The 13,394-nt window shown below is 43.7% G+C and overlaps 1 protein-coding gene across 1 annotated transcript in view; it reads right to left on the minus strand.

Annotated features, from left to right (window-relative positions):
* Window positions 1-12,592, minus strand: part of LOC306789587 (A-type potassium channel modulatory protein DPP6-like) — a gene marked incomplete at its 5' end in the record, with an annotated part of 57,405 nt that extends 44,813 nt beyond the window's left edge. The window contains one exon of the mRNA XM_079285603.1: window positions 12,401-12,592. Within this exon, the coding sequence (XP_079141729.1) occupies window positions 12,401-12,592 (192 nt within the window). The remainder of the gene's footprint in view (window positions 1-12,400) is intronic.
* Between the last annotated feature and the right edge of the window lie 802 nt (window positions 12,593-13,394).

The following is a 13,394-nucleotide window of genomic DNA, read 5'->3' on the forward strand; positions in this document are numbered from 1 at the left end:
GATAGACAGGTTGATTACACATCCCCAAATCCCATTTGATGTCAAGATGAGTCATCAATAATACTTTCAGACTTTACAAGAAGAATGGGGGAAATGAGTAGGAGAATAACAAGCAGGAAAAGGTTCCGGCCAGCCGGGAATCTGCGCCCATGTGGTGTGCAACCTAATGATTCGGCCTCAAGTATTCTTTGTGGGACACTGTTTGCCCTTCATTAGAGAGAGAAGACAGTATAGAGGCGACAGCACACGAGGAGAGAAAGAGACGGAGGTTGCTCGCAGGACTCAAATTGGGAACATTGTGTTTGCTGTCAGTTTCTTCAACCCCTTGGCAACCAGGAAGCCCTGAATTTACACAAGCAAGTAAAAAAAAAAGTGCCTTTGGGCGAAATAATAAAATTTTCCATTTCGAATTTGAGGTGTATTCAGAAACTCGATCCAGTGTCCTAAGGCAAAGCTTGCCACAAGTTTTTTTGAAATAAACTGTTGCATTAAGATTCAACTAAGTTTGGGAGAAAAGTTTATTGTCATTAGAAACGTCAAAATACTGATAATGACCTCTTCCCATTGTCGATTCTTATTAAACGTTTGTGCCGTCGAGGTCCAACTTTGTCTAGTGGGGGTGAATATTAAATATGTATCACAGTGAAAAAGCTGATAATGCATGACGGGACTGAGGAAGCACTCTGTGCATGCACAGTGCAGTCTTTGCTTAACCACAATTAATGACTGTAGGGGAAGTGCATTAAGGTATTTCTATGCTGGATCCTGTGTGTCTGGGTTTATTTTTAAGTCTCACTGCAGCAGTCGAGAAAGACATTCACGAAAAAAAGCAGGGATGCAGATAGGGTAAAAAGTCACAAATCTACTAAGAAAAGTCACAAATCTATTTCACCCCATAATACTTGATATTTCTAGTGGTATTTAACATAACTTTACAACACCAAGTTGCCCATCAGCACGTCCCCTGAGAGCCTGGTGTTTAGATTTACCCACTGATGCATTTTTAGAGATAATAGCTGTGATTTTGCATCAAATTCTAACAACGTACAATCAGACTGTTTGAAAAATAAATACATAAAATGAACAACTCTGACACTAACTCATGCATAGAAACAGCCTGTAATTACTTTCAAAAGAATGCTCATCGAGTGCTCAACAACAGACTGATTAGAAGCATAATTAGAAAGTAGAAAGCCCCTAAAATGCTCCGCATGGCAAACATTAAACAAAGGCAAACACGGGTTACACGTGTACCTGAAAAGATTGAACACACTCACCTTCCACAGCCTCTCCACCCGGGACAACTTGCGTGATTTCATTGTGACGGAGTGGCCGCATATGGAAAGGGCGAAGGAGGAGTGATGTACATGCAGAGAGGGAGAAGTGATGAGCTGGTCATAAACCTCAGCTCTCAGTGAGAATTATTCCATCGTCAGCATCTCAGCACTAACTTCCACACATTACGTTGGAGAGAGTGCCCACGTGGGTGTGTGTGTGTGTGTGTGGCTGTGGATGTTGGCATGGATGTTCTCAAACTGAAACACTGCCCAGCTTTCTCAGGGAAAGACCGCATCATCGGGGAGGAGACCCCCAACGAGAACTTGACACCGCCATCACGCCAGAGGACATCACGTCAGCGCTTTGAGGGAGAATCAGGCAGAGCAAGGTGTCGGACAGCCGTCCACGTCTGCACTAATCCCTGAAACACAACCCCACAGGAGGAGAGCGTGGGGTGGGTGCAGCCAAAAGCCCTCGGCCCCTTCACAACAATCAGCACTGAACCACTTACCTGAGCCATTAGCCGCATCTTGCCGCTCAGCAGGGATCAGCATTACACACAGAGAGCTCTGCCACTTTATGGCACTTTTTACCCAGGGTTGTTTATACTGTCTCCCATCTGCTTTTCTCCCAGGAGCAATTTACCCACAACACCAACTTTGTGGATTGATAAAAGCATTGGTCATACGGCTACGGGCTGATGCAGGCTAGAACACGAACACGAACACTTAAGAGGTCAAAGGGACCGAGACTGTGAAGCTAATACGGCGTCACCAAGTGCAAATACTACCTGTGCCCTCGAGGCTTGTGACTGTAGCATGGAGTCTCTCCCTGTTGAGCTTATTTTACTTTTGAATGAATGAAAAATTAAAAAACATCTTGCACAATGTCTGGAACCACAACCTTCTCTAAATGATATTACAACCACGGAAGTCATTCCTAGACCTTAAGCAGCACTAATTCATTTTTTTAACGTGAAACACGAAAGCTGTCGCTTAGGTTTAGAAGTGTGCTTTAGGATTTAAAATTAGAGGTGTGGTTTAAGATTTATAGTTAGAAGTGTTTCTTAGTCGAATTTGTAGCACCTTAGAGGTGGATAGTAAAATGTTAGCAAGTACATGCTATACCAATTATGCTTGTAAAGCTTGTGAAGTTTTTTGCCAAAAGTTGCAAATCCTTATCGAATATATAGTATGTTTACAGTATGGTTACCATAGAAGTGTTAAGCCATAAAAGACAGTCATTGAATGTATTAAAACTGTGAACAATAGCCAAGGGTCAGACAGGGATTTACAGACAGGCATTTCCAGAGACACGCCCAAGGACTCATCAAACCCACGCACAGGGTCTGGACAGCTGGATTTAGCCAATAGAAACTAAGACGGACATTTTGTGACTTTTTCGAACTATGAAAGGAAGTGCAGAGGAGGAATTCGTCCTCTTTGCTCACGTTTCATCTTGTAGGTTGTTACGCTTTCAGGTTGAAACGCGGGTGAATGCTTTTCCGGATCATATTTCTATAGATTCTGTAAATAGTGTAATTCACTTTGCCATTGTTTTAGCTTCAGTCAGATTAAATACTTTTGATTGTAAACCAGTTTATGGTAGATTGAAGCGACTCTACTGTAAAAAACAGTGGAGCGTGTTCCGCGGCCCTCCCTCGTGAGAGGAAGATTGAAGCCTCCACACTTACAGTGCCGAACCCACAGTGACACCTGACTCTGCAGTTCCCCTTCACTCTGCAGAGCATATTTTGCATCTTTCAATCAGAATCAGAATCAGCTTTATTGGCCATGTGTGCTTACGCATACATGGTATTTGTCTCCGGTTTCCACTCCGCTCTCAATGTACAAACACAAATTTACAATAAAACAAGAAAATATATGTATAAAGAATAAAAAAGGGCAGCAAAAAAAGTAGAACGGATGTAGGTATAAACATTTAGCGATAATATAAGTATAAATATATATCCAAGAGAAAAAAGTGGATATATATATCTACATGTGAACTCACCGTTTTGGATTTACAGTCCCCATGCTAACTGATTTGGTTTAGTCGCAGCGAAAAAGCACGAAAGCCCACTGTACTCGCCCAGCACTGCGCTCAAGGACCAGATGTTTCCCTCTGGACTTGGTGCAGTACAGCTTGTTGTGCTGTCCCCAAGTGGCCAGAAATAAATTAATTTAATGCAAATTTAGGACAATCTCTTTGCCCTAAAATGTGCCTGTGGAAGCTGGAAAAAAAAAGACGAAACTACATTGTTTCTGCTCAAAAATTAAAGAGGTAAACAATTGGATTCCCAGATGCATATTATGACAAAAATCGAATCAACTGGTGTTCAGGTCGAGGTCTATCCGACAATAAAACATCATGGATATCAAGTTCTGAGAAGTCCAGCTGACAGACGGTCAGACAGCACAGACATGTAGCATTCCCTGTGAAGCTGATGAGTCGTGTGTGCTTGTCTCAACCCATGAGCCACAATGCCTTCCTCAACACATTCAGCAATATAGTCTCTGTATTCCCATGATGCAACAGACAATGTGTTGAGGGAAGGAACATCAATCATTGCGGTTCGGCTTTCTCGTCTTTTTGTCGGGTACGATTTTGACAGGCTGCCAGCTCCGGAGTAGGGAATCACTCAATAGCGCTCTCACCCTTCTCTCCACCTCCGCTATACACCAAACAATCATTATCTCCCCCAATCTCTGTTCTGCTCCATGTGAGCGCCACACTGAACATCCTCACAGACGTCCACGCTCGATTCCCCGGCTCAGGGAAAAGCAATCCTTTCCCTCTCGTCCCCGGAGCTCTGGCTCTCATTCAAGACCCCTGACTCCTGGTTTAGAGGAACAGGAGATAATTATTGACTGGAGACGATGATGGAGGATAAGCTGCGCAATACAGAATGTGCCCAACAGAGGGGGGAAAAAAAGCCCCCTCAATGACCTACCTATATATGGGCCTGTACACAAGATGTAAGTTAGCAGATATACACACACACACACACACACACACACACACACACAGACAGACACACAACACACTCTTAATTCAGAGCTAAGATGCAGCAAACAACTCTGACCGGCCACATTAGTGTTGAATCCTCGAACAGAACAACAAGCTAACCCCACCTTCATGGCTGGAGGGACTCTCTCGCGGCTCCTCGCAAAGACTAGAATGCACAGAAAGGTCCGATGAGGATGCAACATGAAAACTGATCTCATGTGTTATTTAATAGAAGACTAAACAAAGCCAGGAGGCAGGAGAGGGCCCGCGTAGTCAACGGGCCTGTGTCCCAGCAGGCATTTAGACATTTTAAACACAGGTCACTACGTCCAGCATGGCTGCTTTTCATTGAGGCGTTCTGGCTCCAGGGTTTGGTGGATGTCGACTGAACGGCATGGAGTATACTGACACTGACGTGACAAACATCTGCTACCAAAACAAGACATCACCACATCTACAAGCGTTACGAAACACAAGTGTACAGAGCTCGACCCGCCACGATCATAGCATGTACATAGAGTTGAATAATGGTTAAAGATTTACATTTTTTATTTCTATCATTAGTGATTGATGTAACTTGCTGCTGGCAATCTACATACCAATGAACAGGTGAGGTATAAAATGTAACCTGTGAGCTTTAGAGATGCTGGAGGGCCTTTGGACAGATGCCGGCCGGCTGTTTCTACCTTTTTGGGAGTGGCAAGATGAAAAATGATGATTTGATTTGTAAGCACATTTACTGCATCAGAACAGCGATCTGTTGCTTCAAATGTACAAAAGCCAAAGTTACTTTGTTGCTTCCGCTGTCGGTTCCCCTCCAGGGTTTACCCCGCTGTGATACGACCCTGCATTTTGCATGCGTGCAGCGGTTCAACGGTTCAACGGTTCAACGGTGTCTTTCGCGCGTGTCTGCTTGCGCTCGCCACCCAGGGGTGTGTCGCTGCTGTATCATGTCGTGGTCGATAAGCGAGTCCGCCCGTGTGACACAACGGATTACCGCTGCCTGGTCTCGGACCAGAGGAAGGCTGTTAGAGGGCTCGGGAGAAATGGCAGCTCCGCTCCTCTGCTCTAATTCTAGCTGACAGACATTTCCTTCACTGGCTTTAAAGTGCTGTCTTCATTATTAATGATGTACTCCGGATTAGTCTCTCTTTTGATTAGAAAAAGGAGCATTTGTAAACAAGAGGCGCTGCTGCTTAGAAGATGAGAGTCTCTGTAAGAAGGGAGCATCCAGAGCCTTGCTCAAAGACACTAAAGCAGCACACATCGCTGCCGGGGGATAAATTGGCTGCTGGCAGCTGAAATGCACTCTCTGGTTCCGACTCGCACCCTCTGCAACCGATATGATAATTTGATCTTTTCCACCCTCTTGAATTAAACGTGGTAATTAAGCCGCTGATGATTTCTCGGCTGTCTCTGCCATAAAAAGGTCTGTGTCTGCAGGTCAGAAATCACTCAATTTGGCTGATGTTGCAAGGTGAACGTATAACCTTTCCAATGCATATGAGAGGTGACATTACGTTGCTCTTCTTGGATCTTGTCTAGACACTGTTAGCTGTGGCAGCTGGCAGGTTTTAGTTACAACGGCTGTGTAGGAAACCACTTGGGTTTTTGTTTGTTTGTCTTTTGTGGACAAGTAGGATTTTAGGCTTTATTGGTGCTGGCAGCACAGCGATGACAAATACACTTGTCTGTGTGAACCAGAGCCAAAGCCTGAGCTCACCTACTGTACTGTGCGTTGATGTGTACAGTACAGTGTAGAGTTGGTGCTTTGATTGGAACACAACAGTCTCCAGTGGCAAAACAGAAACGGTGCATGGCTAAGCTGTTAAAAATATATATATTATAAATAGCTCACGGCATGTGCTTTGCATTTCAAACATCAATGAAATGACACAGTCCACGGGATAAAAACTCTCATGACAATAAATTGCAGATAAAGGAACAAACGTAATCTGCAATTACCCTTTCCTTCCTCCAAAAGAGCTGCACTGCTGTTTTTTAACCACAAAAATAAAGCTGATCATTGAAAAACGTTGAAAACACAGCCTGAAGTTGTACAACAAAGAAAACAAACTGAGACATGAGGCATACGATTTAATTTATTTTAACTGCATGAATATTTAACTCGCTAACTTTTGACCACAAAGATGACCACTATTGTTCAAATATCAGTGAAAAGCGAAGATTTCAAATGTTAATGTTAACATTTGTGTTATGTGAGCCTCTGTGTTGCATGTCTTGTTAGTACTTGACAATATAAGAGCGTCCTGAATGATGTTTCTACTTATATTAATGTTCTCTCTTATTTTATTGTGTCTGCATGCTTTTTAAAGGGTAAATATTGCATAACTTTGTAAATTTTATCTTATATTCTGTTTTTAGGTTGACTTTGTAACATCCGCCAAGGGACTACGGATGAAACATAGCCTCTTGGCTAACTCTGGCGCATTTACAGAAATGTTTTATTAATGTGCACTGTCCCTACCAAATAAAACAATCAATAAATAATGTGAAAGAAACTCAAAGCAAAACACCTGCATGGAGGCTCAATAACAGCCGATGATATGTTTGTTACTTCGGGGGACCTTCAGAGCGGAAAGTGTACCACGAGAGACTGAAGCTGAGTGTCAACCATTGTGCAGGATCCTCGTCTCATCGGGGTGTAATAATGCTCCTCTGTATTCAAACACTGACCAATCTCCACTGTCAGCTTGTGTAATAACAAAGTAAATCATCAAGAGGAAGAGGCACAGCCTCCCAGCGAGGCAGCAGCCTGCTGACGCACTGTTGACAGGTCCGTGGAGGTGGTGGGGGAAGGGCGGTGTGGCGGGGGGGGGATGATTGATGGCTTGTCAAGAGAACGTTGAGGTCCTGGGGTGAGGGATGGACGACCTGTTGAGATGCCCTCTGGAAACAGAGGAGCAAAAAAAACAACAAAAAAAACAACAGGTCGATAACGAATGAGTCTGCAAGCTCCTGACTGAAACAGGAGAGGCTGATGTTCCTAAGAGCCAAAGGCGAATTACTGTTTTCAGATTAGAGGGGGGGGGGGGGGGGGGGGGAAACAACTGGTCACGCTCGTTACGGCGGATGTAGCATGATGCATGACACCAGCACAGGATGCTCAGTGTGCAATGTGAGAGCTGCGTCATCTCCAGACGGCAGTCAGAGTCCCCAACGAGCAGCAGCGAGTGTGTGCGTGTTCCCAGAGCCTATACAGCCTCACCCTTTCCACCCTTTCCACCCTTTCCACCTTTGCAACCATGGCAACGGCGAGCAAGTGGTCCTGCTGAGGCTGCTGGCGCTGTCCTGAGGGGAGGAGCTCGGGACAGCGTCTATTTAAGCTCAAATGTGTTACGTTTAAGCTCCCCGATCCAGCCAAAACCTTAAAGCTGCTATAATCAACATTTCTACATTGACAATGGATCAATTGTCAATATGTTATGTGAAGAGGTTCATGGTGATGATCCCACAGAGAATTACTGTATCGCAAACTCTACAGTTCCCCTCAGCTTGCAGAGCGTTTCAGCATCTCTCAGCTCACTGGTTTGGTTTTTGGGCCAGAAACCTTCCTGTTTTGGTTCACTCTCACCCACTGTACATTACCTGCTTAGCACAAGACAGCAGATAGACAAAATAAGTGACTAGTTGGTGAACATAGTGAAGCATTTAGCAGCTAAGGAGACCGATATTTTCTATTCCAAAGTCGACTGGAGAGCGAAACAGAGCGAAAAGTAGTATTAATATTGGATTTAAGATTGTCAGGTGGACAGACACACGACTCCAAATAAAGGCTAATGTCTCTCCCACTTTTGCCCCCAAGTGGTCCAACAGTTACTTAAGGTTTAAGAACCATGTGTGTTTTGTTCTTAGGGAAGACAAAAGAGGAATGGGAAATGTCCCATGATGTTACATTTTTAAACTGTACTATGTCTTTGCCATTGTCAGATAAAACAGCAGGTAAAATGTGACCTCAACACCTCACTTACGACCGTCATGCCTCCAGTCGTAAAAACAAAAAAAGCCAGTAGTTCGAAAACATAAAAATGTGCTGACCATGAACTGCAAAGTCACTGGTTCCAATCCAGCCTCTTTGTCCCCTCATTTCCTGTTAACCGTTGACTCTAATAAGAGTCGCCTATTGAAATGTATGTGAGCTGTTCAGAATACGTGCTTTGAATTCACATCTGGCGTTTTTGCACTGGACTGTGTTGTTAGTGTGGGGGGGGGGGGGCATCATCATCATCATCACACCATCGTTTTGGACGAATGCAGCAGGTAATGAAGAAGCCAGCGGCGGCCATCAGTAAGCAGTCGGCACCTGAAGCTGAAGCTGTAGCCCGACCACAGCGATAATGAGGACGGCCTATCACATCTCGCTGCTCTCTTTCTTTCGTCTGGCTGCTCGTGTTGAGCTCCATCTGGCTGACTTATCTGAGCTTCTGGACCTCAAAGGGAAGCACACTGCTAAAACTAAGATTTGGGAACTGGGCCAAACTGTTTAACTCAGATCTGGAGTATCTCTGGAAGTAGAAGGCACAGCTAAGTGCACATGAGGACAGGCAGGGTGTGTGTGTGTGTGTGTGTGTGTGTGTGTGTGTGTGTGTGTGTGTGTGTGTGTGTGTGTGTGTGTGTGTGTGTGTGTGTGTGTGTGTGTGTGTGTGTGTGTGTGTGTGTGTGTGTGTGTGTGTGTGTGTGTGTGTCCTGGGCAGTAGTATCTGAATTAAATTTGACACTTCAATCACACAGTCAGGGTGATTAATGAGTCACACTGTTTGGGATTTACCTTTGACAATATCACCAAAGTGAATCTTAAAATTAAAATTCACTCAAAAGATGACAGCCATGCAGGTATGATGACATTTTACAGGATGAACTCCGCATATACCCAGCTAAGAATACTGAAACACAATGGTGACACTATAAAAACACTCCAGGAATCTCTAAAAGAGAAACCTCATATAGCTCACAGCTCTTTGTCTCCATCCCCGGAGATGTAGCCTGCGTAACCTCCATGTTTCAAAATTAAGTTTTTGCCACCAGGATCCTCAGGGAGAATATCCTACTTTTTCCTCTAAATTCCAGTATACTTTTAATAAAAAATCTGTAGCCTAGGAGGAGAAAAAAGAAAATCACTAATGCATAGAGCAGCGTGTTAGTCTTAGATCCCTGTGGGAAATAGGTTTTTCACTAATGACTCGTGCTTAAACATGAACATATTTGCTTTTAAAAAATGTATCTAAAAATGGTCGTCTGCCATTGGAAGAGTCAGATGGACCTGATTCTCTGAAGGGCATTACTTCCTTTGAATCTCTGATTGTAAGGACTAATTATTTTCAAGGGAATTTCTTTTAAGCTTTGTCTTATATTTTAATTTCGATAAAGAAGGAAAAACAATACCCGTATAAACATAAAGTAAACACAGCCACTACTTTTACCTTGAGAATGTGCTGCCCCATTGTTGTTGTACATATATCGCATTTGATCTGTCTTTAAATTATTCCCTGTAAGATGTCATCTTGTGTTGCATTCTGATCTTTATATGTTGGAAAAGTTTATGAAAATAAAATAAATCACATTTTTAAGTCCAACTATTTCAGTGAGAAGAAATGAGCAAATCTTTTTGAGTGAGAGTCGAGCCTTCATGTATGCGGTTCGGAGAAAGCGTGCATGAATAAACACTTTGTTAAATTTGTCTACCCAGACTTCTGTAGAGTCACTTGTCACCTATCCATGTGAGACACAAACAGAGAGAAATGTTTATATTTTCTCTCCTTTCGGCTGTGCAGAAAGAAAAAGTCAATACAGGTCGGCTCATAAAAGTATCCCGGGGCTCCAGTCCGCATCTTTACATGCAGCGGCCATTAATTAAGGACACTTGTGGGTTTCTATTAGCAGTAAAGGGTACCGACAAGGAGAAAAGAACTACTGCTGATGTCTCCCTAGCTGACCAAACTCTAGCACAGAGTATTGATGCTTATACCCCGAGCACAGCAACAACTAATCAATCCTGCAAAACACACACACACCAAAAGCTGCGGTAAACAAAGTAAACATCTTTTACAAAACAAATTATTTCCCATTGTTTCCCCCAGCTTTGATTAAAACAATGCAGCTCAACTTGCATCTGAAGGATTTTAGAAACAAGCTGAAAAACCATGCAGGTAAATATTTGGATACATGAAATGAAATTGACATTTCCAAGTCAATTTGTGCCCTCTCCCTCCGCAAAATAAATGGAAACAACAACAGTGTGTTAAAACTTTTACAGAGCGGAGGTGGGGTAGGAAATAGTCTCATCTCCTGAGGCTAAAGGCAATTTCATGCTCCAGCACGACTCGGGGGGACATCGGGACTAAAGGTGACCTCAAGATTAACGGTGCAAACCTAATAAATATGTTGGAAATCCAGCAGCACAATAGCATCTCCTGGTCACACTCCTAAAATCCAATACCAAGGTTTAATTGCTAGGGGAAATCACAATTTTGAATTTTGCAGCAGTGAATTATCATAAAATGAACATTTCGAGGTCCTTAAAGGAAATGGAGGAAATATGGCTGTTGACAGAAATGGGGGAAATATGGCTGTTGACAGCCCGAGCCATGTCAGAGTTCAGCCTGTTGCCAACCGTACCGCCTGATGTGAAGAACATCAATAATTCAGAGGAACATCACAGCGTTGGTGGCTATTTAAAGATCAAAGGCCAGTCATGTACACTTTTGTTTGCTGTATGTTGGAACTAGTGTCATCTGCAAACAAGCAACACGCATATTTACGTAAGGAGTCGCTTCATCAGGCCTCACTGGATGCAGAGAGAGTCAAACCAAAAGACTGAAGCACGTGTGTTACCTTGTTGGTTTCTCCTCTTTGGTTCAAAGAGGGCTAATCAGTGAATATCTGCCTCGGATGTCTCGGGTTGGAAACATTTACAAATGCACTTATATAAAAGCACCAGGAACAAACATCACGAAGGCAAGGAAGCCAAAAACGTTCGAAGAATAAAGCATTATCTTTTGGAGAGGAACTTTTAACTATTTGTATTTGCCGTTCTGCATTTTTTGCTGTGTGTGCATTCGCAGAGAAAGAAAGTGTTGGAAAGACAACCTGGACTTTGACAACTCAAAGTGGTACAAAGCTTTATAAATACTGCTAAAATCTAACATCTGCTCAAAGCAAAGCATTACTTTCATTAGGCACTTGTATTTAGGAGGCTAAATCTGTCAATAGGTCACATACTGTCTCATATGAGGGAACTTAATCCATTTTTTGGTAACTTGAAGACAATTATAATGCCACTAACAATAGTGTACTGTCACAACATAACCATGTCAGAGACGTGAAGCCGACTCAGAGTCACAATAGAGATCTTCTCATTGTTGCTTTATAGGTCCAAACTGGATAGGATTTAGCAAGTCAATGTCTACTGACAATTGTGCAACTCATCTAAGAGGCCCAAGGACGTCTTCCCCTTTGACTAAATTTTCATTTCCTGGCTCCAGTGCATTAACTGCCAAGATGGTGACCAGCATACAAAAAAAAGCAAAGCTTTAAAAACATGAACTTAAAAAAACTTCAGACTACACCCATGTTTTGCCACAATCATGACCAAATGATGTTCTTTGCTATTTCAGCACCACGGACAGTGCAAGAGGAAAGCGCAGCCTCTCCCTCCAAAAAAAACACAGACAAAACCTAAAGAAAATCACACCAGACGGTGATGATTTTCACATTGTCTTTGTCTGTTAAACAATGCTGTGGATGCTCCAAGAAAAATGAAATAAAATATGAAAGAAGAAGGTGATAAATGACAAAAGACACAGACCACAACTTTCACAGGCCCTCTTAGATTTGTATCCAACATAATCTGAAGACAGCTTGACAAAAACAAATGATGCAACCAAACAACACAAAAGCAAAAACAAAATTCTAGCAAGAGTTAGTTACACTGCCAACTTCTTGACCAAAACTGTAAACATTTCTATACCTCCATGGATATACTCTCGGCTTATTAATGTGTTTGTATGAAGCCTGTGACTTATCTAAACTAAACATCTGGAGATGTGTTTCATAAGGGAGGGTTATGTCGGGTAATAAAGTAGAAGTGTCTTACATCCTCATCCTCCTTCGAGCTTTTTTTGCGGTACTGGACGTGAGGTCTGCCATCGACGAGTTGCTGAGGGGTCTTCGCTGCGTTTTCCTCGTCTGCAACCTGACCACCGAGAAGGTGACTGGCCTCAGGTGGGTGCGGGAAGGAATTGGCCGTGATAATCTTCCCGTTGAATCTCTGATACAGCGAAGCCATATTATAGGTCCAGTTCAGATAAAGCAACTTACAGCATGTCAGAGCCACAGACGGGTCTCGCCTGAGTCCAGTATTTAAAAAAACATTTTTTAGGGAAGGTCTAATGGTTTTCTGTGCGCCTCGAGGAGGACCGATGGCAGGCGGCCAGTTTTCACCTCCGGGTTGAAGCAACAACAACAAAAAAGATAAGGTGAAGATACCGAGCTGGTATCTTCACCAGCTACGCTTCTGTGGATAGCAGATGACTCACAACCTGAAGTGACAGACCGATATGAAGCTAAATCCTTGGCAGCAGCGATGTCCTTTCAGCTTTTGTCCGGGCGCACAGCAGACTGGTATAGGCTGAAGGTGTCAATAGTTGTCTCTCATCTGTATTCACAGCACGCTGTCTCTCCAGTTTCCTGACGCCGCCAACACAGCGAGCCAGCAGGCGGATGCGCGCCGAGTTTCCGATCAGATACTCGATCCCCCCCCGCCAGACTCTAGGTGATTATCCGCGAAATGAGAAGAGCGCGAGATAATGTTTCGACACTTTCCGCTCGGTTTCGTGGCGGCCCGTCCTCGGCGCACGGAGAGAGTGTGTGTGTGTATGTGTCTGTTTGTGTGTGTGTGTGTGTGTGTCTGTTTGTGTGTGTGAAGGACGAAGGGAGCTCGGCGGTGTACTCTCCGCAGACGCGCTCTGCATGAGAAGTGACCAGCGCTGAGAGAGAGCAGCGCTACTGTATTGCGCTTTCTGTCGCCGCACTTCTCCGGGGTGCCGTTTTACGCACAAACACGCCACCGGCGCAGCGCGAGTTTCACC

The sequence above is a fragment of the Melanostigma gelatinosum genome (assembly GCF_949748355.1).
Source record: "Melanostigma gelatinosum genome assembly, chromosome: 15".
In the NCBI taxonomy this organism is placed as follows: domain Eukaryota; kingdom Metazoa; phylum Chordata; class Actinopteri; order Perciformes; family Zoarcidae; genus Melanostigma; species Melanostigma gelatinosum.